Here is a 26807-nt window from a genome sequence, read left to right as displayed (position 1 = left end):
GACATCCTTATCCATATGCACTTTTAGAGTTAATGATCATAGATGGACAGATCACCCTGAGGACCCCCTCTCCTACAATTTAGAATAGAAAGCCCCTTGTTCTGGCAGACAAGCCGACATGATATTTTACGTAAATAACCAATTCAGTGCAAGGCAAATGTATGACAGGCATCATATATACAGTGGGTATGGAAAATATTCAGACCCCTTTACATTTTTTACTGTTTCATTGCAGCCATTTGGTAAAATCAAAATAGTTCATTTTTGTCTCATTACTGTACACTCTGCACCCCATCTTGACTGTAAAAAAAAAAAAAAAACAAATGTAAAATTTTTTGCAAAATTATTAAAGAAACTGAAATATCACATGGTCATAAGTATTCAGACCCTTTGCTCAGACACTCATATTTAAGACACATGCTGTCCATTTCCTTGTGATCTTCCTTGAGATGGTTCTACTCCTTCATTGGAGTCCAGCTGTGTTTAATTAAACTGATAGGACTTGATTTGTAAAGGCGCACATCTGTCTATATAAGACCTCACAGCTCACAGTGCATGTCAGACCAAATGAGAACCATGAGGTCAAAGGAAATGGCCAAGGAGCTCAGAGACAGAATTGTGGTAAGGCACAGATCTGGCCAAGGTTGCAAAACAATTTCTGCTGTACTCAAGGTTCCTAAGTGCACAGTGGCCGCCATAATCCATACAATGGAAAGTTTGGGACCACCAGACGTCTTTCTAGGCCTGGCCGTTCAGCCAAACTAAGCAATCAAGGGAGAAGAGCCTTGGTGAGAGAGATAAAGAAGAACCTCAAGATCACTGTGGCTGAGCTCCACAGATGCAGTAGAAGGGAGAAAGTTCCACAAAGTTAACCATCACTGCATGCCTCCACCTGTTGGGCCTTTAAGGCAGAGTGGCCCAACAGAAGTCTTTCCTCGGTGCATATGAAAGCCTGCATAGAGTTTCCCTAAAAAAAAAAAAACAAAAAAAAAAAAAACAGGATTTTTGGGTTGCTTACCGTAAAATCTGTTTCTCGGAGCCTTCATTGGGGGACACAGAGACCATGGGTGTATGCTGCTGCCACTAGGAGGCTGACACTATGCACAAAAAAAGGTTAGCTCCTCCTCCGCAGTGTACACCCCACCGACCGGCAGGGAATTCCTCAGTTAGTGAGAAAGCAGTAGGAGAAGAAACAGAATAGATTGAAAACAGAACAAACAACTCAACTGTAACCAATCAACCAAAGTAAGAACAGGAGTTGTAGAACATGGGAGGGTGCTGTGTCCCCCAATGAAGGCTCCGAGAAACAGATTTTACGGTAAGCAACCCAAAAATCCTGTTTTCTCGTTCGCCTTATTGGGGGACACAGAGACCATGGGACGTCCCAAAGCAGTCCCTGGGGTGGGAAACAAACTTCCATCAGGCCAGTGGACTCACCACTGCTGCCTGCAGAATCCTTCTACCTAGGCTGGCGTCCGCCGAAGCGTAGGTGTGGACCCTGTAGAATTTCACAAACGTGTGAACCGAAGACCAGGTTGCAGCTTTGCAAAGCTGCAGCGCGGAGGCTCTGTGGCGTACCGCCCAGGAAGCACCCACTGCCCGGGTAGAGTGCGCTCTGATCCCTGGAGGGGCCACTCGATGCTTAACCCGGTAGGCCTCCAAAATTGCCGATCTGATCCAGCGAGCAATAGTAGCTTTGGAAGCCGGGTGACCTTTCCGCGCCCCATCTGGAATGACGAAAAGAGAGTCTGTTTTTCGCAAGGAAGACGTCCTAGACAGATAGACTCATTGCCCTGACCAGATACAGCTTGTTCAGGGACCGCTCCCGAGGGTGAGTTGGATTCGGACAGAAAGACGGCAGAACAATATCCTCATTGAGGTGAAAGGAGGACACCACCTTCGGAAGAAAAGAGGGCGGAGGCCGCAGAACTACCTTGTCCTGGTGAAGTACCAGGAAAGGAGAGCGGCAAGAAAGAGCCGCCAATTCCGACACGCGCCGGATGGAGGTGATGGCCACCAGAAAGGCTACCTTCCAGGAGAGAAGGGAAAAGGGAGACTTCTCTGAGAGGTTCAAAGGGAGAACCTTGCAGAACCTCAAGAACCAGATTAAGATCCCATGGATTTACGGGCGCTCGATACGGAGGGGCCGTGTGAGCCACGCCCTGAAGAAAGGTTTTGACCTGAGGGCGGTAGGCCAAAGTCTTCTGAAATAAAATGGAGAGTGCCGAAACTTGACCCTTCAAGGAACTGAGAGCAAGCCCCGCATCCAGCCCTGCCTGAAGAAACGCCAGAACGGAAGGGAGCGAAAAGCACATAGGCGCGATGTTATTGGCCTCGCACCAAGTGAAATAGGCCTTCCAAGTACGGTAGTAAATTTTGGAAGATGATGGCTTCCTGGCTCGGATCATGGAATGAATTACTCGACCGGAGAATCCTGCCCGTTTCAAAACCTCGGTCTCAACAGCCACGCCGTTAAATTGAACGGCCGAGAATTGGGGTGGCAAATCGGACCTTGAGACAGCAGATCTGCCCTGTCTGGAAGCTTCCAGGGGGCGTCCGCGAGAAGGTTGACAATGTCCGCGAACCAAGACCTTCTGGGCCAATTCGGGGCGATGAGAATGACTGGAATTCCTTCTGCTTTGATCTTCAACAGCATGGGAAGAGGCAGGGGAGGAAACAGGTAGGGGAGCTCGAACTGTGACCAAGGAATGGCCAGAGCGTCGGCGCCCACTGCGAGAGGATCTCAAGCTCTGGATACAAACTGTGGAACCTTCCTGTTGAGGCGAGAAGCTAGCAGATCTACGTCCGGGGTTCCCCAACGACTGCAGACCTGAAGAAATACCTCCGTGTGTAGGGACCACTCTCCTGCCGCGAGACCCTCGCGGCTGAGAAAGTCGGCGGCCAGTTGTCTACGCCAGGAATGTGTACCGCGGAGATTGTCGGAATCGAAATCTCTGCCCACTGAAGGATCTTGGACACTTCTGCCAGGGCTGAGGCACTCCGTGTCCCTCCTTGGCGGTTGACATATGCTACCGCTTTGGCGTTGTCTGCCTGAATCCGTACAGGCAGGCCCCCGAGGAGTCTGTCCCAGTGGACGAGAGCCAGATGGATCGCTCGTATCTCTAGAACGTTGATCGGCAGAGCAGATTCTTGAGTCGACCAACGACCCTGAACAGTGTGATTGCGGAACACTGCACCCCAGCCGAGGAGGCTGGCATCCGTTGTTACAATCTGCCAATGAACAGGAAGAAAAGACCGCCCCAAGAGGATGAGAGGTGACGTCAACCACCAGTTGAGTGACCGCTTGATCCGGCATGAAAGACGAACAGGGCGATCCAAGGACAGAGCCGACCTGTTCCACCTCGACAGAATGGCATGTTGGATAGGTCTGGCGTGAAATTGGGCAAAGGGAACTGCCTCTATCGCCGCCACCATTTTTTCCCAGGACCCTCATAGCTGTTCGGAGGGACGGAAATCGTGGGGTCTGCAGCGATCGCACAGCCTGCTGCAGGGAGAGAATCTTCTCTTGTGGGAGAAAGACCCTTGACCGACGAGTGTCGAACAGTAGGCCCAGAAACACAAGACGTTGAGTAGGGACCAGACAGAACTTTTTCCTGTTGATGATCCACCCGAAATCGGAAAGAGTGTCCAGGACGATCGTCAAACTTAGGCGCGCCTGCTGGAAAGAGGGAGCTTTGATCAGAATATCGTCGAGGTACAGAAAAAGAACGAGACCTCTGATCCTCAACAAGGCCATCAACGCAGCCACGATCTTCGTGAAGACTCTGGGAGCGGTGGCGAGACCGAAGGGCAGCGCGACGAACTGGTAATGTTCCTGGCGAACCGCAAAACGCAGGAACTTCTGACGAACTCTCTTGTTGAGCAGCTTGAGATCCAAGATGGATCGGACCGCCCCGTCTTTTTTCGGCACGACAAACAGGTTTGAATAAAACCCTGTAAACCGCTCCGATTCGGGAACGGGCACAATCACCCCGGGACTGAGGAGAGAGTCGATGGCCGTAAAGAATCCCGGGATCAAAGCTGGATCTTTTGGAGGACGGGATTCGAAGAAACGATCCCGTGGAAGAGAGATGAACTCTATCTTGTATCCTGACGATACAACCTCCCTGACCCAAGCGTCCTCTACCGAGGCCAGCCAGACGTCCTTGAAGAACAGGAGTCGACCTCCCAATTGGGAGGGACCCTCGGGAGTCCGAGGATAGTCATGTTGATGTGGGCCGACCCGATCCGGATCTGGATGGTCTGCCCCGCGAATAGTGGGAGCGTCAGGAGGGAGTGGGTCTGAAGGAAACTTTCTTCCTATCTTGGCGTGCCTGCGGTCTTTGCTGGTTGGAGGAGGTCTCCTCCGTATTGAAACGGCGGTAAGCCCGAAAGGGTCGAAACTGACGCCTCAGTGGGGGTCTGCGAGGTCTGGCCTGAGGCAGGAGAGAACTCGTGCCTCCGGTGGCGTCCTTAATAATTTGGTCCAATTGGGATCCAAAGAGGCGCCCTCCCTAAAAAGGCAGATTAGTAAGAGACTTTTTAGAAGACAGGTCCGCCTGCCAGGCCTTGAGCCAAATTGTACGTCGGATTGCCACAACGTTACTTGACGCCTGGACTGCGCAGGATGCGGCATCCAAAGAAGCAGAAAGCAGATAATCCCCCGCATGGGAAATCTGATTGGCAAGATCGGCCAATCGATCTGGTTGTGCTTTCTCTAGGATGCCCTGACGAAGATCCTCTGCCCAAGTGGCTATGGCTTTTGCTGCCCAAAATGAAGCAAAAATTGGGCATACCGCCGTCGAAGCCGCTTCGAAGGCAGACTTCGCTAGGGATTCTATGATCCTATCATTAGAATCCCTAAGAGACGCCACGCCTGAAAGCGGGAGAACCGTGTTATTAGAAAGCCTGGACACGGCCGGATCGACCGAGGGAGAAGCAGACCAGTTGTCCGTGAGCTCTTTATCAAACGGGTACAGAACGCCGAGACGCTTCCCTCGTTGAAAGCGTCTGGTCAGATCCCCTCTTTCTCTGGTAAAAAATCTTTCCACACTCGGAATGTAAAGGGAATACCCTGGAGGGTGTTTCCTCCCGTCTGAACGAAACCTCCTGATCTGAGGATTTCGCAGGGGGGTCAGCAATGTCAAAGGTCTGGTGGATCGCTGCAATGAGGTTCTGCACAGTAACCCTCATGTTCGCATCCTGATCCGAATCCAGCTCTAAGATCCCCTCAGATGATCCGTCCGAGAGCGCTTCACCTGACTCGGGAGAGGAGGCCCGGGAGGGATGCTGCCGAGGACTATGTGGTGACATGGGGCGAGGAGAGGAATCCGGCTGGGGATCCTGCCTGGGTCTTTTGCGACTAACGCTGGCCGACTCAGATGGAATCTCTCGGGACCTGCTGGACCCTGTAGAGGTGTCCAGGGGCAGCTTATCCAGGACGGCTACTAGGGTCTGAGACACCCTGGTGAGGTCTGCCACTGACTGTGATAGAGACGAGGCCCAGCCAGGCATGGGGGGGGGGGTTCACTCACGCCTGGGGCCCTAGATGACTCCTGGTCGGCGTCAGGCTGAATAGGGTTGCTACAATCCAGGCAGAGGGAAGTGGACTGACCTGAGGGAAGTTTGCGATTGCAAGAAGAGCACGCAAAGTACTTAACTAAGGTGCAAGAGGAGGCAGGAGGACGAGAGCGGTCAGACTTAGAATTAGACATACTGACGGACAGTCACTGAGGCAGTGCCGGAAGGTTGGGGGACAGGAGGCAGAGGAGGGTGTCAGTCTGCAGTCGCAGAGCTACTCACGGTCCGGTGTCCTGTCGCAGCTTCTAGCAAATGAAGTGCACGGCTTGTCTGGGCTTGCAGGGGGCACGGCAGATAAGACAGCGTCCGGCTGACAGGCTGTGAAAATGGCGGCAGCCTGAGAACAGAGCAGGAAGCGCGCACTTCCCTGCAGAGACCGAGGCAGAAGATGGGCGGGGCTAACCGCCGATGTTAAAAATGGCGCCGTCCTATCCAGACTGGGGTGGGTGGAGACAGCGCCGCCTCAGGGAGACTTAGCGTGAGGGGAGAAGGCGGTGGGCAGGCTTAAAGCGGGCGGGAGGAAAGCCCGCCCGAGAAAGAAGGCGGGGGGCGTGGCCGCGACGCAGGACAAGGCCCAAGATGAAGCCGGGGCCTGGATTAGATGAGGCGGCCGCCTGTCAGCACGGGGCGGCGCGGAGGCCCCGCAGCACTGCCGCGGTGACCGCTCCTGAGGCTCGCTGGGGCCGGAAGGGAGAAACTCCCCCCCCCCCCTAGAAATGCACTGGGGGCAAGTTGCGGCAGAACAGGCCGAGAAGCCGGGGCCTGAATTAAATGCGGCGGCCGCCGGGAAGCGCGGGCGGCGCAGTACCGCCACAGTGACCTCTGGGGCTGCCGAGGAGAATGGGACCCGGGCCTCATACTTACCCTCCGTCACTATAATAAAGGTACCTTCATCCAGCGTGTGTTGTCACGAAGAGTATCCGCGCCTCATCCAACCGACAGGCTCTGGTAGGCGAGTGGGTGGGAGGCGGGGGACGAGGACCATCTGGATCGCCTGACACACATCCGTGTAAGGTCTCCTGGTCCTGCTGTAGAGACCTATGAGGATACGGGGTGGCAGTACACGCCGTACTCAGTCTCTTTGTGGGAGTACAGTTGTGACTGTTCACACTGTATCCCTCCGGGAACCTGAAAAGGAACGACGCACAACGAGGTAGATATGGGTCTAATGAAAGACCCGTGTCCACCTCCTACTGACACTAAGCTAAACTGAGGAATTCCCTGCCGGTCGGTGGGGTGTACACTGCGGAGGAGGAGCTAACCTTTTTTTGTGCATAGTGTCAGCCTCCTAGTGGCAGCAGCATACACCCATGGTCTCTGTGTCCCCCAATAAGGCGAACGAGAAAACCACACATGAAGGACTCCCAGACTATGAGAAATGAGATTCTCTGGTCTGATGAGACGAAGCTAGAACTTTTTGGTGATAATTCTAAGTGGTGTGTGTCCAAACCAGGCACTGCTCATCAACTGCCGAATACAATCCCAACAGTGAAACATGGTGGTGGCAGCATCATGCTATGCGGGTGTTTTTCAGCTGCAGGGACAGGACAACTGGTTGCAATTGAAGGAAACATGAATGCGGTCAAGTACAGAGATATTCAGGATGAAAAACTCTCCCAGAGTGCTCTGGACCTCAGACTTGGCCGAAGGTTCACCTTCCAACAAGACAATGGCCTTAAGCACACAGCTAAAATAAAGGAGTGGCTTCAGAACAACTCTGTGACCATTCCTGACTGGCCCAGCCAGAGCCCTGACCTAAACCCATTTGAGCATCTCTGGAGAAACCTGACAATGGCTGTCCACCCATGTTCACCATTCAACCCGACAGAACTGGAGAGGATCTGCAAGGAAGAATGGTACCGGATACCTAAATCCAGTTGTGAAAAACTTGTTGCATCATTCCCAAGACGACTCACGGCAGTAGTAGCTCAAAAGGGTGCTTCTACTCAAAACTAAGCAAAGGATTTTTCAACTTTTCTTTTTTTACTAATTTTGCAGAAGTTTCTACATTTGTTTTTTTTCCAGTCAAGATGGGGTGCAGAGTGTACATTAATGAGAAAAAATATGAACTTTTTGAATTTACCAAATGTCTGCAATGAAACAGAGTGAAAAATTTAAAGGGGTCTGAATACTTTCCATACCCACTGTACATCTTGCAACTAAGTGCAGCACTGAACCTGGATGGATCGCTGGTTTCAGCCAGCTTGAGTACCCCCTAAAGTTCTATGATGCTAAGAAGCAAATGCTGCCTCTGCTTCAGCACAGGAGAGCAAAAAATAGGTATTAGACCTACCGGTAATGATGTTTCCAGGAGTCCATCCTGACAGCACTATGGAGGACGTCCTCCTCCTCCTTACAGGGACAGGAAAGCACACGAGAGGTTAAAAGGCCATGTCCCACCCCCTTTCCCTCAGTGATTTGACAAGTACCACAAGGTGGATGATGCTAGTAACGGTTTAATGAAACAGTCATATTACAGCATATGACATAACATAATACAACATAGTATAACATAACAGGGAGGGAACTACCCGTGCTGTCAGGATGGACTCCTGGAAACATCATTACCGGTAGGTCTAATACCTATTTTCCAGGACGTCCACCTGACAGCACTATGGAGAGTACCAAAGCACCTCCTCAGGGTGGGATTACTGCTTGGAGAACTTTTCTCCCGAATGCGGTTTGTTGGCCAGCTAACACATCTAGTTTGTAGTGTTTGCAGAATGTATTAAGACTAGCCCAGGTTGCCGCTCGACAAATTTGATCAACTGACGCCCCTGCCCGCTCGGCCCATGAGGCCGATACCGCCCTTGTAGAGTGGGCTTTTAAGGAATCAGGCGGGCTGGCGCCTTCAGCCTGGTAGGCGTCCGAGATTACTGAGGTAATCCAACGCGCTATGGACGCCTTAGAGGCCTTCTTCCCTTTATTCCTACCACCAAAGAGAACGAACAGGTTCGGGTCGATACGCCAACTATTGGTGGCCTCTAGGTATTCTATAACTGCGCGCCTCACGTCTAGCGAGTGGAGCCGCTGCTCCTTCTCATTTCGGGGATTATCACAGAAAGAGGGTAACACTACCTCCTGGTTCAGGTTTCTTGTGGAGGCTACCTTCGGGGTAAATGCCGGGTCTAACCTAAGGATTATACTATCCTCTCTTATCTGGAGGTATGGATCCTTAGTGGATAGGGCCTGGATCTCCCCTATTCTTTTGGCCGTGGTAATGGCTACTAGAAAGGCCGTTTTACGAGTGAGAGCACGGATGGGTATCTTCTCACTAAGGGCGAAAGTGTCCGAGCAGAGGAACCGAAGTACCAGGCCCAGGTCCCATGGCGGGGTGAGCTGCCTAATCGTGGGACGCAGGCGTTGTGTGGCTTTTATAAACCTTATCACCCAGGGATGTGCAGCTAACTGATAATCAAAGGCGCTCAAAGCTGAAACCTGGACTTTTAGAGTGCTGGGCTTGAGGCCTTTATTAAAGCCTGCCTGCAGGAACCCTAGTATGTTAGGGAGATCCGGGGTACCTGCCACGAGCTCGGACCTGCCACCCTCCAGACAGAATCTCCTCCATATCTTCCGATAGATTGCCGACGTCACCGGCTTCCTGCTGGCCTGTAGGGTGGATATGACCTGCTCCGACAATCCTTTTGCCTTCAGGATGTCCCTCTCAGGATCCAAGCCGATAGATGGAGTCTTGCTGGGTCCGGGTGGTGGATCGGGCCCTGGTGGATGATGTTCTTCCACAAGGGCAGCTCGACTGGATCTTCTACTGCCATGGCTCCCAGAAGGGAAAACCAGCTTCTCCTCGGCCAGTATGGCACTATCAATATCACTCTTGCGTGGTCCTCGCGTATCTTTCTGAGCACTGCCGGTATGAGGGCCAGTGGTGGGAACGCATAAGAGAGGGATTCTCCCCAAGTCTGACTCAGGGCGTCTACGCCCTCTGGATGGTCCATCGGATTTAAGGAGTAGAATCTGGGAACCTTCGCGTTCTTGCGGCTTGCGAAGAGATCTATACTGGGGTTCCCCCAGCGCTGACAAAGCTGGTTGAAGATCTCTATGTTCAGTTCCCACTCTGTCGGGTGGATCTGTTGTCTTCTCAGGTAGTCCGCCACTTCGTTTTGGGAACCTTCTAGATGTACCGCGGTCACGGATCGAACTGTCCGTTCTGCCCACGTGAATATCTTTTCCGCCAGTGCCTGTAGTGGTTGATGTCTGGTTCCTCCTTGGTGTTTCAGGAATGCCACTGTCGTCGTATTGTCGGATAAAATGCGGACATGACGACTCTTTAGTACCGACCGGTTTCTCCGCAACGCTTCCCAGACCGCGAAGAGTTCCTTGAAATTGGAGGATCTGGCCTTGATGCTTGCTGGCCACTTCCCCTGGAAGATCTTCCCTTCTATGTGGGCTCCCCATCCCCACGCACTTGCGTCTGTGGTGACTACCACGTATGGAGAGGTTGTCCAATGCACGCCCACCTGAAGATTCCTGGCCTGTAACCACCAGCGAAGGGACTCCTTTACTCGTCCTGAGAGTCTTAGGGGTTTGTCTAGCGACGCCTGACTCCTGTCCCACCTCGCGAGAATTTCTCTTTGTAACAACCGCGAGTGGAATTGGGCCCAACGGACACACTGGATGCAGGCTGTCATAAGGCCCAGGACCTCCATTGCTTCCCTTATGGAGCATTGACGCTTCAACAGACCTCTGGTTCTGGCCTGAATGGACTTCTGCTTCTGCTCGGGTAGCCAGGATATTCTGTCGGCTGAGTCTAGGAGGACTCCCAGGAATACCTTTCTGGTGTTTGGAATGAGGTCCGACTTCTCCCAGTTGATCACCCAGCCCAGGAACTCCAACACAGTAGTTGTTCGGATCCTGTCTCGGATGAGCGCTTCCTTGGATCTTGCCACCAGTAAGAAGTCGTCCAGGTACGGCACAATCACAATACCCTGATCTCTCAGGTAGGCCACCACCTCTACCACCAGCTTTGTAAAGATCCTGGGAGCTGAGGCCAGCCCGAACGGAAGACCCTGCAACTGAAAATGGCAGGTCCGGGCTGGTGAACTGATCGCAAACCTTAGTAGGCTTTGGGATGAGGGATGAATAGGAACCTGATAATATGCCTTTTTTAGGTCTAGGGTGCACATAACTGCGTCCCTGTCTATCAGAGGAATTGCGGATCGGATTGACTCCATCCGGAACCTCCTGTATCTGACCCAAGCATTTAGTGGCTTCAGGTTTATGATGGTGCGGGCCTCTCCGGATTTTTTTGTAATTACAAACAGGGAAGAGTAGTGACCTTTCCCTCTTTCTGATGGTGAAACTGGTATTATGACCCCTGAGTCTAGCATGTCCTGAAGATCCGACCACATTGCGGAGTCCTCCTGGACGACAGTGGGGGCAATATATCTGTCGGGGGGAGGAGAATAGAGCTCTATCCTGTAACCCTCTCTGATGGTTCTGAGAACCCACTGATTGTTGGTGACTCGCGACCAGTTTGCTGCAAAGTGGCGAAGTCTCCCCCCAATGCCTATGGCGTCATTGTCTCCTCGACCTAGATGTCGATGCAAATGGGGGATCTCTGCTCTTCCCACTTTGGCTGAAGGAGCCTCTGTAGGAGCTTCTATTAGACCTCGCCCGGCCCCTAAACTCTGACTGTCCTCTGAAGAAGGAGCCTCTCCGAAAGGACTGGGACCGTCTGGGCTTTTCTTCCGGGAATCCCTTATTCTTATCAGACACCAGCTCAAGGATATTATCCAGGGCTGGACCAAACACCCTCAGACCCGAGAAAGGGATGGCACATAACTTGGCCTTAGAAGGGTTATCTCCCGACCAGGATCTAAGCCAGACTGCTCGCCGGGCCGCATTAGAGAGGGAGCTGTTTCGGGCCGCAAACCTAACTGATTCCGCCGACGTATCCGACAGGAACGCCGTGGCTGATTTCAAAAGAGGAAGAGATGCTAGAATCTCTGACCTCGGGGTCTTGTTGGTTAGGTTTTCCTCCAACTGCCCCAACCACAGGAACATAGACCTGGCCACCGAGGTGGCTGCTATGTTGGCTCTAATCAGGGCCGCCGACGTCTCCCATGTTCTTTTTAACAAGACGTCCGCCTTTCTATCCATTGGGTCTCGAAGACCGGACGAGTCCTCGGCTGGGATAGCCGATTTCTTCGTAACCTTGGCAACCGGGACGTCGATCTTAGGGACCTCTTCCCACGCCCGAGTTTCCTCGGGATCGAAGGGCAGTCTATTTTTAAAGTTTCGGGAGAGTGTCAACCGACGCTCTGCTTCCTTCCACTCCTCCTGGATCAATGCTTTGATGTGCTCGCTCACAGGGAACACCACCTGTTTGCGGGACACCAGTCCTCCAAACATTAAGTCCTGTCTGGACTGTGGCTTAGGGACTTCTTCCATCTGCATGGTATTTCTGACCGCGTGTACCAGCTCGTCCGTATCCTCCAGTCTGAACAGGTACTTTCTGTTCTGTTCCTGACTATCCCCCAGGATCTCGCCTTCTTCCTCCTGATCTGAGTTCCGGAAATCGGATTCCTCGCTAGGGCTCGCCTCTGATACTGGGACTGGTTCCCACCTCGGACGCTTGCGACCTGGCCCAGGGCTGGGGGATCGACGCCGGGACGTAGAGGCCTGAATCTCTTCCCTTATCAGCGACCTCATTTCGGAAAGCAGAGATGGCTGTTCCTCGCCTATGACCCTGGAGGTACAGGGACCGCATAGGGTCTTGCTATAGGTGTCTGGCAGCTTTACTCTGCACACCGGACATCTGACTGATTTGGCGGTAGCTTTCGCCGGGTCCTTCCCCGAGGGGGACTCAGCCGGGGTTCCCTTTTCCTGCTAATATAAGGGGCACCTCATCAGATCTGGGCTGTGGGGACGAGTGGGGACGAGTGGGGAGGGTGGTCTGCGCTATGCGCACTTACCCCTCCACCAGATGCAGTGTTGCCTTCCATCCCCTGGCGTCCGATGCAGTCACACAGCCTGGAACCGCCTGTGACGACTCTGGAGAAGGCTTTGGTCCAGGAGCGCGCGCGCCCTGGATTTGAAACCGGCGTCTGACGTCACCGGATGTGACGCTGGTAAGCCGCGCCTCCACTTCCTGCCGGGCATCTGCGCGCGAACCCTCCGGCTTCCACTGCCCAGCGTCAGCGTCGTTCTGCGGGCTCGGCCCGCCGCCCCGCTTCTGTCGGTGCCCGCATGGCCAGCCGCCTGCGGGGAGCCGACCCGTCCTGGAGCCGAGAGCCCCCCCACCGGGAGGAACGGCTCCCTCCAGGAGCGCCGTCCTGCTCCTGGCCTTTGGAACCGAGGGACTCCCCACCGGGAAGTTTCGGCTCCGGGACCTCTTGACAGGGGAAGGATTGGACCGGCCGCACGATCCCCTGGGTCCCTCCGGTAAGCTCTCGCGTGTCCCTCCGTGCAGGGACAGGAAAAACACTGAGGGAAAGGGGGTGGGACATGGCCTTTTAACCTCTCGTGTGCTTTCCTGTCCCTGTAAGGAGGACGTCCTCCATAGTGCTGTCAGGTGGACGTCCTGGAAAGTTTGGGTTACTGCTGGCCTGAATGTTCAGTGGTGCAGCGTCCCCTTCCAGGCAAGCAGGAAGATTGGGGACTACTGCTCCCTTGAAAAGCAATCTTGAGATTTTCACTTTTAGGCCAGGGTCACTTGTGAGTGCAATGCGAGTCTCTCGCCTCAATACCCTGCACTCAAACCAGAGTGTTCAGCTGCATAGAAATACATGCAACCACACACTCCGGTCCCGAATGCCGGGTACTGATGCGAGTTTCTCGCATTTCACTCGCAAGTGTGACCCCGGCCTTACACTTCTAAACAGTGTGCACATACCCTTAAATAGGGATTCTGCTAGGACACCATCTGAAAAATGACATGCAAAAAGTGTCCCATAAAAATTATGCTCATTCTTCAGGTTGTTTCCACTCGGTAGCTGTCTGATCTCTATAGTTAAAGGGAACCTGTCACCTGTTTTGGCCGATATAAGATGCGGCCACTGCCTTTCAGGGCCAACTATAGAATTCGATAATGCTGTAGATAAGCCCCCGATCCAATCTGCAAGATAACAAGAATAAGTTTTATTATACTCACCGGAAGGGGGTGTGGGGGTGTCGCAGGTCCGGCGCTTCCCATCTTCTTGCGATGCCGCCCTCCTGCATGCTTCATTGCTCTCCGGTATCGCACTCCTGTGAAAGCGTACTTATCTGCCCCGTTGAGGGCAGCATTAAGTACTGCAGTGCGCAGGGCCTCTCTGACCTTTCCCAGCGCCTGCGCACTGCAGTACTTTACTCTGCCCTCAACAGGGCAGATAAGCATGCCTGCACAGGAGCGCGACGAAGCAAGCAGGAGGGCGGCATCTCAAAAAGATGGGTGCCACCGGACCTGGACCTACGATACCCACCCCCCCTCCCCCTCCGGTGAATATAATTAAACTTATTCTTATCTTGTAGGTCGGATAGGGGGATTATCTACAGCATTATAGAATGTTGTAGATAAGCCCTAAAAGGCAGTAGCCTCATCTTATATTGGCCAAAGCTGCTGACACGTTCCCTTTAAAGTATAGAAGTAAAATATGTTGGCAGCAAAACTGCCAGTGAAGCTGCTTCAGGAACACAACTGCTGTAGTTATCCTAAAAAAGTTTTGCCTGGGAAAACCCAGCAGATACAAAGATATTCAAAAGACAGTGTGCACATAGCCCATCTACAGTAGTGCAAAAAAACTTCGACCTCCACTATGCAAACCATGGCTTACAAACAGAATACCAATAAAACTACATGGGACACATACTTTGTGACCGGGAGCGGCAGGAATACTGAATTACCTGAAACCTCAAACATTTGGTATCCAAGTTCGTCTTGTACTAATAATTCCATTCCATTTGCTGCTGCTTCCTCTAACTGAAGACCATTCCTGTTGACTTCACAAGGGGGGGAATACATTACTTCAAAGGGTTTACACGTTTCACTCAAACCTTCTAGATTGCCTGCACAAAAAGAAAAACAAAGATTTTATTAAAGCATTAAAAACAAAACAAAAAAAACTTGTTAGTTTCCCCGAGGAAGCCATAGTGTGGAGCGGAGATACATGTGGGGTTTCAAGGCTTCCTTCTCCTGGGGTGAGAAACTTTACATTTTCAGGTTCTCTCTTCATTTTATAAGTGGGTTTTCTTTTTGGCAGTTTGTCATTACTAGTGGTCTTTCATTATTTATATTACCTATGGCTATTTGTGATTTTCTGATATGAAGGGGGTTAACACTGCTGATCTGGAATTCATCGTTGGATCGTCTCTGCGACATATCACAATACAGCAGAGATGTTTGGTTATATTATAACATACTGAAAAACTTCTCCCAGTTTTTGCGGTTGGAATTTTGAGTTGCAATCAGTCGATATAGTAAATAATTTGCCTTGGAAACATTTTGCTCTCTCCATATATATTGCATAATTAAGAGGGGCAGCTCTAGCTTATAATACAGGTTCCCGTTTTCTGGTATTTTTAGAGAGACTATCACAGAATTACCTAATGATTGTTTATTTTCCATATGTATTTAAAACTTTTTTTTGCAATTTGTTTCTTCAAATTACGATCTATATATAAAAAAAAAAAAAAAAAATATATGTTATTCCTGCAGTTTTCAAAAAGCCCACTGGGGCTTTTTTTTTTTTTTTTTTTGTATAAGACTCATACATCCTGTTCTTTCAGGAAGAGTTTTCAGAAGGTTCCATATCAGCAGAGGTATGACTACAATGATAAGCGAGTATACTCTCTGCTTGGGTTCTCTCAAGCATGTCCGGGTGTCCTCCAAGTATTTTGGTGTGCTCGGAGATTTAGTTTGTCGACGCAGCTGCATGATTTGCGGCTGCTGGACAGCCTGAATACATGTGGAGATTTCCTAACAAACAGGCATTCCTCACATGTATTCAGGCTGTCCAGCAGCCGCAAATCATGCAGCTGCGTCGACCGAAACTAAATCTCCGAGCACACCAAAATACTTGGACACCCGAGCATGCTCGGAAAAACCCGAGAAAGGAGTATGCTCGTTCATCACTACATGTAACCTCTCAGTACACAGCTGATATGTCACAGATCCCCCTCCTTTCACATAGACCTTCGCACAAGCTCATTTGACACTTCAATACAAGAGATAGGGTCAGGGTCTGACCATTGTGGCCATGTAGATGTGCAATATCCTGAAACAAAGTTTACAGGGACTCTTGATAGGTCCCCCATCATTTGTAGGTTCCTGTATAAAATCCTTGCCGACCAGTTCCTTTACTACATTTAATACAAAGATCTTTAGAAATGTATTTTTTTTAAACAAAAACCTGATTTAAACACCAAGACAAATTCAGATTATATACTACCTTAAAGTGTTAATAAAGTTATATGTTGCCTGTGACGATTACAATGCAGATCTTTTAATTTTTTTTTTTTTCCTCTGTCAATTTATGAGTATAGAATATTTGAAATCAGTAAATGGGTTGCACGGGCGCATACTCTCCTGCCCAACGTGACAGCCGTGGAGCGATGTAACTGTACACATCCCATTAATGAGACTGCTCAATACTGAGCCCTGGTAACTCCCACCAGGAGTGCAATGAAGCCACTCTGTGTGCCCATCGGCAGCAGATGTCTCCACAATCCATTGACCTTAAAGCCCCCGTCACACATAGCGATCTCGCTAGCGAGATCGCTGCTGAGTCACAAGTTTTGTGACGCAACAGCGATCTCACCAGCGAGATCGCTGTGTGTGATAGCGACCAGCGACCGGCCCCCCCCTGCCGGGTATCACTGAGGAAACCTCTGGACATTTTTTGGGTCGCTGGTCTCCAGGGTACACATCGGGCTTCTAAGGGGCGCGCAGCGCCTAGAAAGCCGATGTGTACCTTAGTTACCAGCGCGCTGATGCAGGGAGCTGGTAACCAAGGTACACATCGGGTTTCTAAGTGCCGCGCGCCCCATTGAAACCCAATGTGTACCTTGGTTACCAGCTCCCTGCACCAGTGCGTTGGTAACTAAGATAAACTGCGGGTAACTAAGCGACGTGCGTCGCTTGTTACCCGCATGTCGCTGGTGAAGCTGCCTGTCTGGCAGCTCACCAGCGATTACATAGCGACTTACCAGCGATGCAATAACGATGTGCTCACCTCAAGATATGAATCGTGTATAAACACTATTGAACAAAAAATGTCCTAAAATCCAATTTAAACATGAATCACACGTGGTGTATTGATATCTATTGTGTTTGTGTGCGTTTCATGTTTTAATTGGATTTTAGGATATTTTTTGTTTAATAAAGTGTTTGTTTTTTTTATACGATTCATCATTATTACATTTCTTTCTCTTCTCCCCTACATATATTTCTTACTGCCACATCTAAGTGATGTTTAAAGACCTCCGAAGAAGTTGTACATTTACAGAAAAAAACATTGTCAAGTCAGAACTTTTTTTTTTTTTTTTGCAGACATGGCTTATGACAAATAGACCAACCTTCAATGTGCGTTTCTGTTGTGGCCACTGCCTCATCCCAAGACTCTTCTGTGCCATTGACAGTCTCAGAACCTTCAGTGTTTCCTTGCGGGATTTCCTGCCATACTTTTGCGTGAGGATTCAAACCAGCTCCTTTAGACGCCACCTAGGTAGAGGGGGGGAAAAAAAAAATGCAATCATACAAAAGTTTATAAATTTGAATGCCAATACAAAGGCATTTTTCAAATGTTCATAGTTCTACTATAGTTAGCTCATCAACATTTACTATCCTTACAATTTATAAAAGTTTTAACATGAAGTTTTCTGACATGGAAACTGCATTAATAAAAAAGGTGATAAGTTTTTTTGCCATGCTTTGTGTGTATGAGGTTTACTGATTAAAGTTGATTCAATGGGTGCATGTAGTTCGATTTTCACTCTGAAAACATCCTAAGGAATCGATAGGATTAGTACATCCACAAAAAACTAACAGGACCAGAAGCCATGATCTTCAGACCAGAGAACTGTGATTGACTGCAGCGGTCAGGTGACTGGAGCACTGCATCATCGGATATTTCACGGATGACAAGCTGTTCCCACTTCAGCCAATCGCAGGTGACCAAAGACCTGCAACGTCATGTCTTCCAGTCCACGAGAGCTGCCTGTCCAGGATACACCCACTTTTAGACAAAATGTCCATAACCCAGATGTTGGTGAACTGTAGCACTACGGTCGATCGGCGGTCAGGCACTAGGGACAGAGGGTATGTGGGTAACTTAACGCTTCTTACCCCTTTATATGTTATATCGTCTTCCTGAAATTGCAGCAAAAACTTTGCAGTTCTATCGCGATGTACGATGCTTGGGGCGGCAATAAAGAGCCAAGATGTGTGTGTTATTGTAGTTTCCCAAATATTAAGCGTCACCATACTCTAAGAGCCACACATGGCTAATCACTGCAAATTGCGAAATCCAAGGAATATGGTTTTTCTTGAAGGATAATGAGTAGTTTATAATGGTATTATTTTGGGTGCATCTTTTACTTTTGACAGTGAAGATACGTGTTGGACATGGCTCCTGAATCTGTGCAATGAGAGCGTCCGGTGTACGTCCTCCCACGTATGGCATGAATATAGGTCTCAAGAGTAGAATGGGTTATACGTCGGTTTTTAACATTCTTGAAAGGTAAAGGGTTAAACTCAGACATCACTTTTTAGATGGGAAACACTATTAAGACCCTGCACTGCAAAACCAGACCACATAGGGTCTTAAAATAAACAAACGCAATCCTTTCCATTATGTCGGGATAAGAATAATAAATCCATGTGAAGACAAACCCATCTATACTCTTACACCAGGCCAGAGACGCCCCCATCACAGTGAGATCACCGTTTCCAGGTGCACAGGTTATGTAGCCAAACATTGGCGGTTCCTAAACATGGCTGCTCTCATTCTATGGTAAATACCAAGCACACAAGGAGCAAGACAAACAGATAGCAGGATTTCAATACAAGCGAAGGAGCGAGTGGATGTGGACAAACCAGTTGGACAAAGTAAAGGAATAACACAAACCTATAGCAAACAAGATTTTCGACTCGTCTACAGGGCCAGCTCAGAGCGATTTTTTAATCCTGCACTGAAATCCACATATATTCCTCATGACGATCCTCAACGAAGATTACCCATAACTGCATTATGCGGCCTCGCATGGATTAGCACCATTGAAAGTAGAGCTAAAACTGCTATTCCGTGGCAGAAACCTGGGGGGGGGGGGGGGGGGGGGGGTCGTCTGCCGCAGAATCAGAGTAGGATTTTTCTGAAAGAAAAAAAACTGGCCTGTGTACCTGCCTACCTAGGCAAGGTCTTTGTATCTTCCCAGGTAAGACCTGGTTGGATGGCCGGTAACAAAGCTCACCATGGCTGCCAATAAGTTTCGCTATCATATACTGGCGATATATGGACCGACACGACAGCAGCCACCCAGTCAGGACCCACTTCACAATGATGTAGTTACAGACCTACTAGGCAGGAAAATTTGGTTTAATTCATCGTAGATCAAGAATAATCCTGAATGTCTCATTTGTTTTCATTGACTGTAAAAGTGCTGGATTTAGACTATATTCACACGTTGCTTTTTTTCTAAGACAAAACCTGTTCTCTTGGCAGTAAGAAATTTACTTCAAAAAAGCAGCTTTTGCATAGTTTGTGTCAGGGTACATTTGTCTTGTGAATGCTGATAAGGTTTAGTGCATTAAAAAAAAAAAAAAAAAAAAAAGCCGATATGAGTTAATCAGGTTTTGGTACCACAAATGCAGCAAAAACTGATACCTACCTTCTTTCAGTGTGTTTTCACCACCCATTGCTTTCAATGGGTGAAAAATGCTGAAACAAGTGACATGCTCCATTCGGCAAAAAAGTATTGCACAAAATACTGAGGACAAAAAAACCCCAAGCTGTGTGCATGAGATTTCTGAAATCTTAGACTTTGCCAATACTGTAAAATAGCTGAAAACTTGCAATAAAAACAAAAAAAAAAAAAAAGGTTGAAAAAATGAAAGTGTGTGAACATAGCCTAAAGGACTTAAAATTAGTCAGCACAAGACTTGGCAGGATTAACATTTGTCTAAGAGGCTTTATAGACCAATGTTCAGAGGTTACAGCCTTCCTGGTGGTTCTGTTCTTGGACAGGTTACAGGTTGTGGTTTATATCTGCCAGAGACATAAAAACCGTCTGAAGAGGACAGAGATACAATTGGAGCAGTCACTTCACATGATGAGGATGTGACTGGTACCGCATGCAGCCCCATACACATTGCGAGTGGTCCACAGGCGGCTTGCCATTACATGCCCCATATATGTACGTCCATAAAAGAAACCTGTGTAATGTAGACTGAGCAGGGTGACTGAATCATCGCTCGCGTGTCCTAGCACATAGCACACAGACCAACTGACTGCTGTGCACATGGAAAGGAAACATAGCTGCTGGAAGGAGGCCTCAATCCTCACCAGGAATAAAACAAACTTGCTAAAAAAGACAAAAAAAGCTACAAGTTCATCTTTATTTTTAAACAAACTTGATATGCTGAGAAAATAGTGAAGTGTGCTGGGGAAAGGCCATGACTATACTACGCAAGTGATTATGACACCGAGGTTTGACTTTTCCAGGTCTAGAGGTCATCAATTCGATCACAGCCTTTTAATATTTGCTCTCTCCTACAATAGAAAGAATTTACACAACTCATTATATATTTGCATTGTAATTACAATCTAAAATTATTAAGAACTAAAGAAAAAAAAAAAAAAAGCTTCACTTGCGCAAAATGCCATCTCCCCAGATTACATTACCGGTCTATTCAAGGTCACCAGTCATATTGCCGTAGAGTCAGGATGTGCAGTAGATGGCATCACATGGCTGTCACTCCTGCTTCCCCTATGTGTACTCTGGCAGTAGGAGATCCAGGCATTGCTGCTTGCAGTCACAGCCCAGGCTTGCCGCTACTTTGCGAGCAATGATAACATGTGTTCTCCAGCCAAGTGATTGCAGTACACATTGTTCAACAGGGTGGTGTCCTATTAACCTTGACAGCCACTGGGTAGGAGGCACAGCTGCCCACAGACGCACAGATAATGCAGCAGCCACGATCATTACTGACAATAATCTGTATCTACAAGGCAAGCATGCAAGTATAGGCTGCTGTATGATATATAAAGGGCCGTAGGGAGCAATCAGGGGGTCCTTGTTGCAGTCTCACGAGAGAATTGTTCTGAAAAGATGACCCTTTAACAGGCACAAGGAAGAGTCCCATGAGCAAAGTATCAATGTTAAGCCCCCGTTACACACTGCGATATCGCTAGCAATATCGCTGTAAAGTCACCGATTTTGTGACGTTACAGCGATATTGCTAGCGATATCGCTGCATGTGATACTTACCTCCGACCGGCTCCCCTGCTGCTCATCGCTGATCGCGCGAGAAGCTCCTGGACCATTCCTCGTCGGGCGCTTCCTGCTGTGACGACGAGCGACGCGTGGAGCCGTGCGGGAGGACGCAGGGTCTGACAGGTAAGTAGCGATCCCCATCCCCAGCGATGTCGCTGGTGAGATCTGCCTGTGTGGCAGCTCACTAGCGACCACCTAGCGATGCACCAGCGATCCTGACTGTCATATTGCTAGTCGGGATCGCTGGTGCATCGCTAGGTGTAACGGTACCCTTACTAAGTTGAAGGATTTTAACAATTGAACCTAAAGGTTTGTACACAATGCATCAGAGCAGATTGTGCCACAAGAGGATTCCATGTCAATTTTGGCAGCACTGAATATGCACAGTACTTTAAGGCTATGTGCACACGTAGTTTTCTGGGTGTGCGGATTTTGGAGAGAAAATCGCAGGTAAATCCGCAAGACAAAAGTCCTGCCGGTTAATCTGCGGTTTTACACCTCATAATGGATGAGGTGTAAAACTGCAGCGTTTCTGCACCAAACAATTGACATGCTGCGGATTGTAAACCGCGGAAAAATCCGCAGCATGTGCACAGCGTTTTTTTTTCCCATTGAAAATAAAGGTACTGTACAACGCAGCAGATTTCACTATGTGTGCACATACCCTTAAGGCCGGTTCAGGAAGGCGCATTTTACCGCTGTACATGGACACCAATGCCCGGCCTGACCTTGGGCCTCCCAACATGAACTTGCAGCCCCAGACACAGATAAGAGTGTAGGTCAGTCCAGGAAAAGCAGTCTGTTTATGGACTGTGAAATACGCACATCTGAATATAGCTTCAATCGGAGTTAAAGGGAACCTGTCAGCATGAAAATGCAGCCCAATCTGCAGGCACCAAGTTACAGAGCAGGAGGAGCTGAGAAGATTGATCTACTACTGTGAGAAAAGCTTCTAACCTGTGATTTCATCATTTAATCCTCTGCCCTTTCTGGGGTGTTCAGTCCAGTGGGCGGTCCTATCAGTGACTGACAGCTCATCACTCTTATGCCTACTTATACAAAGACAGCTGTCAGTCACTGATAGGACCGCCCACTGGACTGAAAGCCCAAGGAAGAGCAGAGGATGTAATGATTTCAACACAGGTTATTCTGAATCTTTTCTCAGAAATTAAACATTTCAATCTACTCAGCTCCCCCTGCTCATAACATGGTGCTTGCAGATTGGACTGCATTTTCATGTTGATAGGTTCACTTTAATAATCTGTTTAATGTTTGTATTTTAATCCTAGCTTGGTGGAAACAGCAAAATTTCTCCTTTCCCATTCAGTTATCTATAGGACGTACAACAAACCTATCAGACATGCAAAACAGAAATGCCCTTGTGCGTAGATCCAGCTTCTCAGCAGCTCCCAGGACCGCCATTACTGTCCATGGGAGAACCTGCCGTGTCAGAACAAGCACGTGTGGCTTCCGCTGCCTGGTTTTACATTTACAGCATGCCTGCATTTGCCTTGCAAAAACTGTTTAAGTGATTTTGTCAGAAGTCCCTTGTGTTAATCAGTAGTGTGATCAACAGGGTTAACGTGACATGTGGGTCTGAGCGCTCACCCAACAATCACAAGCTACACAAATATAGACCCAAGTGCCCTAGGGTACTGTGCCACATGCAGCATAAAAAAACAAAACGAGCCAACATGTGGTGTGAGCAGGATTCACACCGCTGCACGGTTCTGCTGGTAATACAGCAGGTATACCTTCAAGGACATGTGGCCACTATCAACCATTTTAACCGGGTGTTTTCTGCAAACTACCGCTGCTCCGTAGAAGAGTGACCGAGTGCACCATTAGCGTCTATTTGGGGCCTATGGACCCACCACCACAGCTAATGGTAGCGGAGCACAGGCCTCACGTCGGTACTACTGCTGTACCAAGGAACACAGCGAGCTGTGCACAGTTGTGGATGGCAGCTGTCATTTCACAGTTAAAGTGTAGCTGCATTTTCATAAGCACAGGACATGACAGGTGGTATCATTGCTGGGAGATGCCCACTGATGGAGAAGGGGCAGGAGCGCTCAACTGCTCCCCCCCAATATGTATGAAAACTTATTGTGAAAGACAACACAGCTCAGCTGAACACTACTGCACCTTCATCCTCCAGCACCCAGATCGCCACTGATCAAAACTTCAGCCAAGTCTAGGGTGCAAATTAAGTTTTCTGAAAGTGCATAGTGTGTATCAGACCTACTCCATACATCTCATGGGCACAGGCTTCCTTTCTGACAACTGCTGCTCCTACATATGGCAATTTCAGCTTGTCATCACCTCCACACAGGATTACCTAGCGATGGCCACAAACCGACGATTTATCACCCAGCGGTCTGGCAAAGGATCATTCAGCCTACAGTGCCCTCTCCAGACCCCCATACACATGCCCTGAACGGTACTAAACTGACCAGCTAAAGGGTAAAGGAATCAGTGTGACAAGGCCAAAAATAAAGTTCAGTCTTTGAGCTCCTCAAAAGCTACTACATGGTCTATTCAGCCTCTGGGAAAGCTGAGTGAAGACAAACATGGCTGTCATCATACACAGTATACTGGAAGTATTCCCAGACCCCTGTAACCCAATCAATAGCCGCCTCCGCCCTGAAATGCATTGGTGCAAACACAGATGCCACTTAAGAGACTTTGGTAACTTTGTAGAAAGGTCGTGGTGTCAGCACTATCAGCAGTCACCTGGCTTTCCCTGCAAGCTGTATAAAATTATAATCCTGCACCTAATCGGTAGAACAGGTACTTCAGAGTTAGTTTTCTCTTGCATGAGCGCAGTGACCAAAGTAACCTGTAATCAAACTAACAGCGTTACAGAAGTGCTGCAGGTCAGCTACAAAAGGCTTTCCAAACAAAATGGAAGATAAGCGGTCAACGGCAACATCCTTGGTGCGCGGCAGAGGCAGCAGGATGTGTTGTAACGTTCAGCAATCACCGACTGGGGGATGGGAAACCTCAATGTGCTCATTATATAATATATCACACCTTTAATGACGCTGAACATCACCCAACCAGCCAAATCCTCAGACTACTGACCGGTGCTCGCAGGAGTGCAGCCCAGCTGATTCTCGCCTATGATGGCACATAACCACCCAGGACGGCGGCAGGGATCGCTCCCCCGCACATAACCACCCAGGACGGCGGCAGGGATCGCTCCCCCGCACATAACCACCCAGGACGGCGGCAGGGATCGCTCCCCCGCACATAACCACCCAGGACGGCGGCAGGGATCGCTCCCCCGCACATAACCACCCAGGATGGGACCAGCTCGGTACAGGGATCACTCCCCATCTTATCTAGAGGATTAGAGACATAGAAATCATCCCATCATACAAAAGCAATCCTGGTTCCCCAGGAGCACGGCCTACACATGTTGAGGGTAGTAGTGTTATGAAGGATTCTAATCCACATGATGGGAGTAGTTCGGTCACTGCATAGCAAGGGAGTGGTGTGATGATGGGGGGGCAGCGGCGTGACCCCCCCCCCGTGCTTTGTGATGATGGGGGGCAGCGGCGTGACCCCCCCCCCGTGCTTTGTGATGATGGGGGGCAGCGGCGTGACCCCCCCCCGTGCTTTGTGATGATGGGGGGCAGCGGCGTGACCCCCCCCGTGCTTTGTGATGATGGGGGGCAGCGGCGTGACCCCCCCCCGTGCTTTGTGATGATGGGGGGCAGCGGCGTGACCCCCCCCGTGCTTTGTGATGATGATGGGGGCAGTGGTGTGACCCCCCCCCCCCCGTGCTTTGTGATGATGATGATGATGGGGGCAGTGGTGTGACCCCCCCCCCCCCCGTGCTTTGTGATGATGATGATGGGGGCAGTGGTGTGACCCCCCCCCCCCATGCTTTGTGATGATGATGATGGGGGCAGTGGTGTGACCCCCCCCCCCCATGCTTTGTGATGATGATGATGGGGGCAGTGGTGTGACCCCCCCCCCGTGCTTTGTGATGATGATGATGGGGGCAGTGGTGTGACCCCCCCCCGTGCTTTGTGATGATGATGATGATGGGGGCAGTGGTGTGACCCCCGTGCTTTGTGATGATGATGATGATGGGGGCAGTGGTGTGACCCCCGTGCTTTGTGATGATGATGATGATGATGGGGGCAGTGGTGTGACCCCCCCCCCGTGCTTTGTGATGATGATGATGATGATGATGGGGGCAGTGGTGTGACCCCCCCCCCCGTGCTTTGTGATGATGATGATGGGGGCAGTGGTGTGACCCCCCCCCGTGCTTTGTGATGATGATGATGGGGGCAGTGGTGTGACCCCCGTGCTTTGTGATGATGATGGGGGCAGTGGTGTGACGCCAGTACATACACAAGGACAGAGCACATGGCGGCGGCCGGGCCTTCCATATGGCAGGCAGTGTCAGCTCTGCTCCCTGTCACCTTGACTGTGCCGCCAGCAGCAGCTCCGACAGAGGTCAGTGCGGCGTCTCCGGCTGTTCCCCTCGGGCCCTCGCTGCCCCGGATTAGCCGTCAGTGCTGGCCGTCCCCCCAGCCCCGCACCCCTCACCGCTCAGGTGCAGCGCGGCCCGCGGAGGATTGCTGTGTCAGCCCGGCCTCAGTCACATGGCGGCTCCCGGCCCCTCGCCCTCATTTTCCGGTGCTCACCTCCACGAACAAGAGCATCCTATCACGGCAGGGAGCGGGGCCCGGACTCTCGGGGGGAGGGGGGTTAGGAGGGCGACGAGGATTAGTGCGGGAAAGGAAGGAAGGACGAGTGAGTGACAGCGGCGGGGCCCGCACTGCTTGTCACACAGGCCAAGCCCCCACACCCTCCCCGAGCTGCGGCGCTGGAGCCCGGCCTCTTCCGCAGACAGCCGTCCCATTAGCCTGTACGGCGCATGCTCACACAGAAATCACTTCCAGCAGTCAGGGGTCAGCGGCCGGCGCCATCATAACACGTGCTGCAGGACTGCGTTCCTTGCAGGTCATGCCGGCAGCCGCCATTTTACCGCAGGGCAACAGGCGGAAAGGGGAGGAGGAAGGGGCGGGGCCCTGTCAATTAATGACGCGCGCTGACATGAGGCGATAGTGAGGGAGACACGTGGTGTCTGGCGGGGAGGTGTGGGTGGCGGGTGTGACGCTCCGGCTACAGCGTATGTGACCAGACATCTTTCTGTTTACGATGGGATGTAGTTGTGAAAACGGACTGCCCATGGCGACCAATGGCAGGGCGGCTTCTGTTGAACCAGAGCGGTTTCAGAAATGAGAGCTGAGCGCTGATTGGTGGCTATGGTCAGCAAAATAATATTTAGGATTGAGAGTCCTCAGTGGTTGATTCCTTTTAATGGCTGACTGAAAAGATGGTAACACATTGCAAGCTTTCGAGACTACTCAGGTCTCTTCATCAGGCTAGACTAATACAACATCTGAAGAGTCACATATTTATACACAAGACAACACAGAAATAACGCAATAGAAAAGACAAGTGATGTGAAGCAGAATTGTCATTATGGGAGAGGGATAAATATTGGGGCACACCACCAAAGGAGAAACAATGAAGGAACTTACTGATCAAAAAAATTATACGATTTTATTCATACAAAATTTAAAAAAGCATATCATTGCAGCACAATACCGCTCAATGAGATACAGAGTCCGTATAGGGTGGCAAGTTCCTCACCCTGATATACAAAGCTGTGACCATCAGGAAATTGTGAAACGTCACCCGGCTCAAACCATTGGGCAATAGCTGAACTATCACTCTCGCTGTATAGCACATGGCCTGGACAAATACCCCATCAGTAA

At 50.1% G+C, this 26807-nt stretch overlaps 1 protein-coding gene across 2 annotated transcripts in view; it reads right to left on the bottom strand.

The window, feature by feature from the left end:
* LARP4 (La ribonucleoprotein 4) overlaps positions 1 to 26029 on the bottom strand; it is an 81833-nt gene extending 55804 nt beyond the window's left edge. Inside the window, exons 1-3 of one of the 2 annotated variants that reach the window (XM_073576698.1) lie at positions 25909 to 26029; positions 17092 to 17236; positions 14422 to 14583 (exon numbers count right to left, since the gene is read on the bottom strand). In XM_073576698.1, the coding sequence (XP_073432799.1) occupies positions 14422 to 14539 (118 nt within the window). In that variant the 5' untranslated portion in view covers positions 14540 to 14583; positions 17092 to 17236; positions 25909 to 26029. The other variant, XM_073576697.1, reaches the window with a different exon arrangement.
* Positions 26030 to 26807: the final 778 nt, after the last annotated feature.

The sequence above is a fragment of the Dendrobates tinctorius genome, unplaced genomic scaffold (assembly GCF_039654945.1).
Source record: "Dendrobates tinctorius isolate UK_male_01 unplaced genomic scaffold, ASM3965494v1 ptg000051l, whole genome shotgun sequence".
Taxonomy (NCBI): Eukaryota; Metazoa; Chordata; class Amphibia; order Anura; family Dendrobatidae; genus Dendrobates; species Dendrobates tinctorius.
This window is presented reverse-complemented; position numbering and strand designations above follow the sequence as displayed.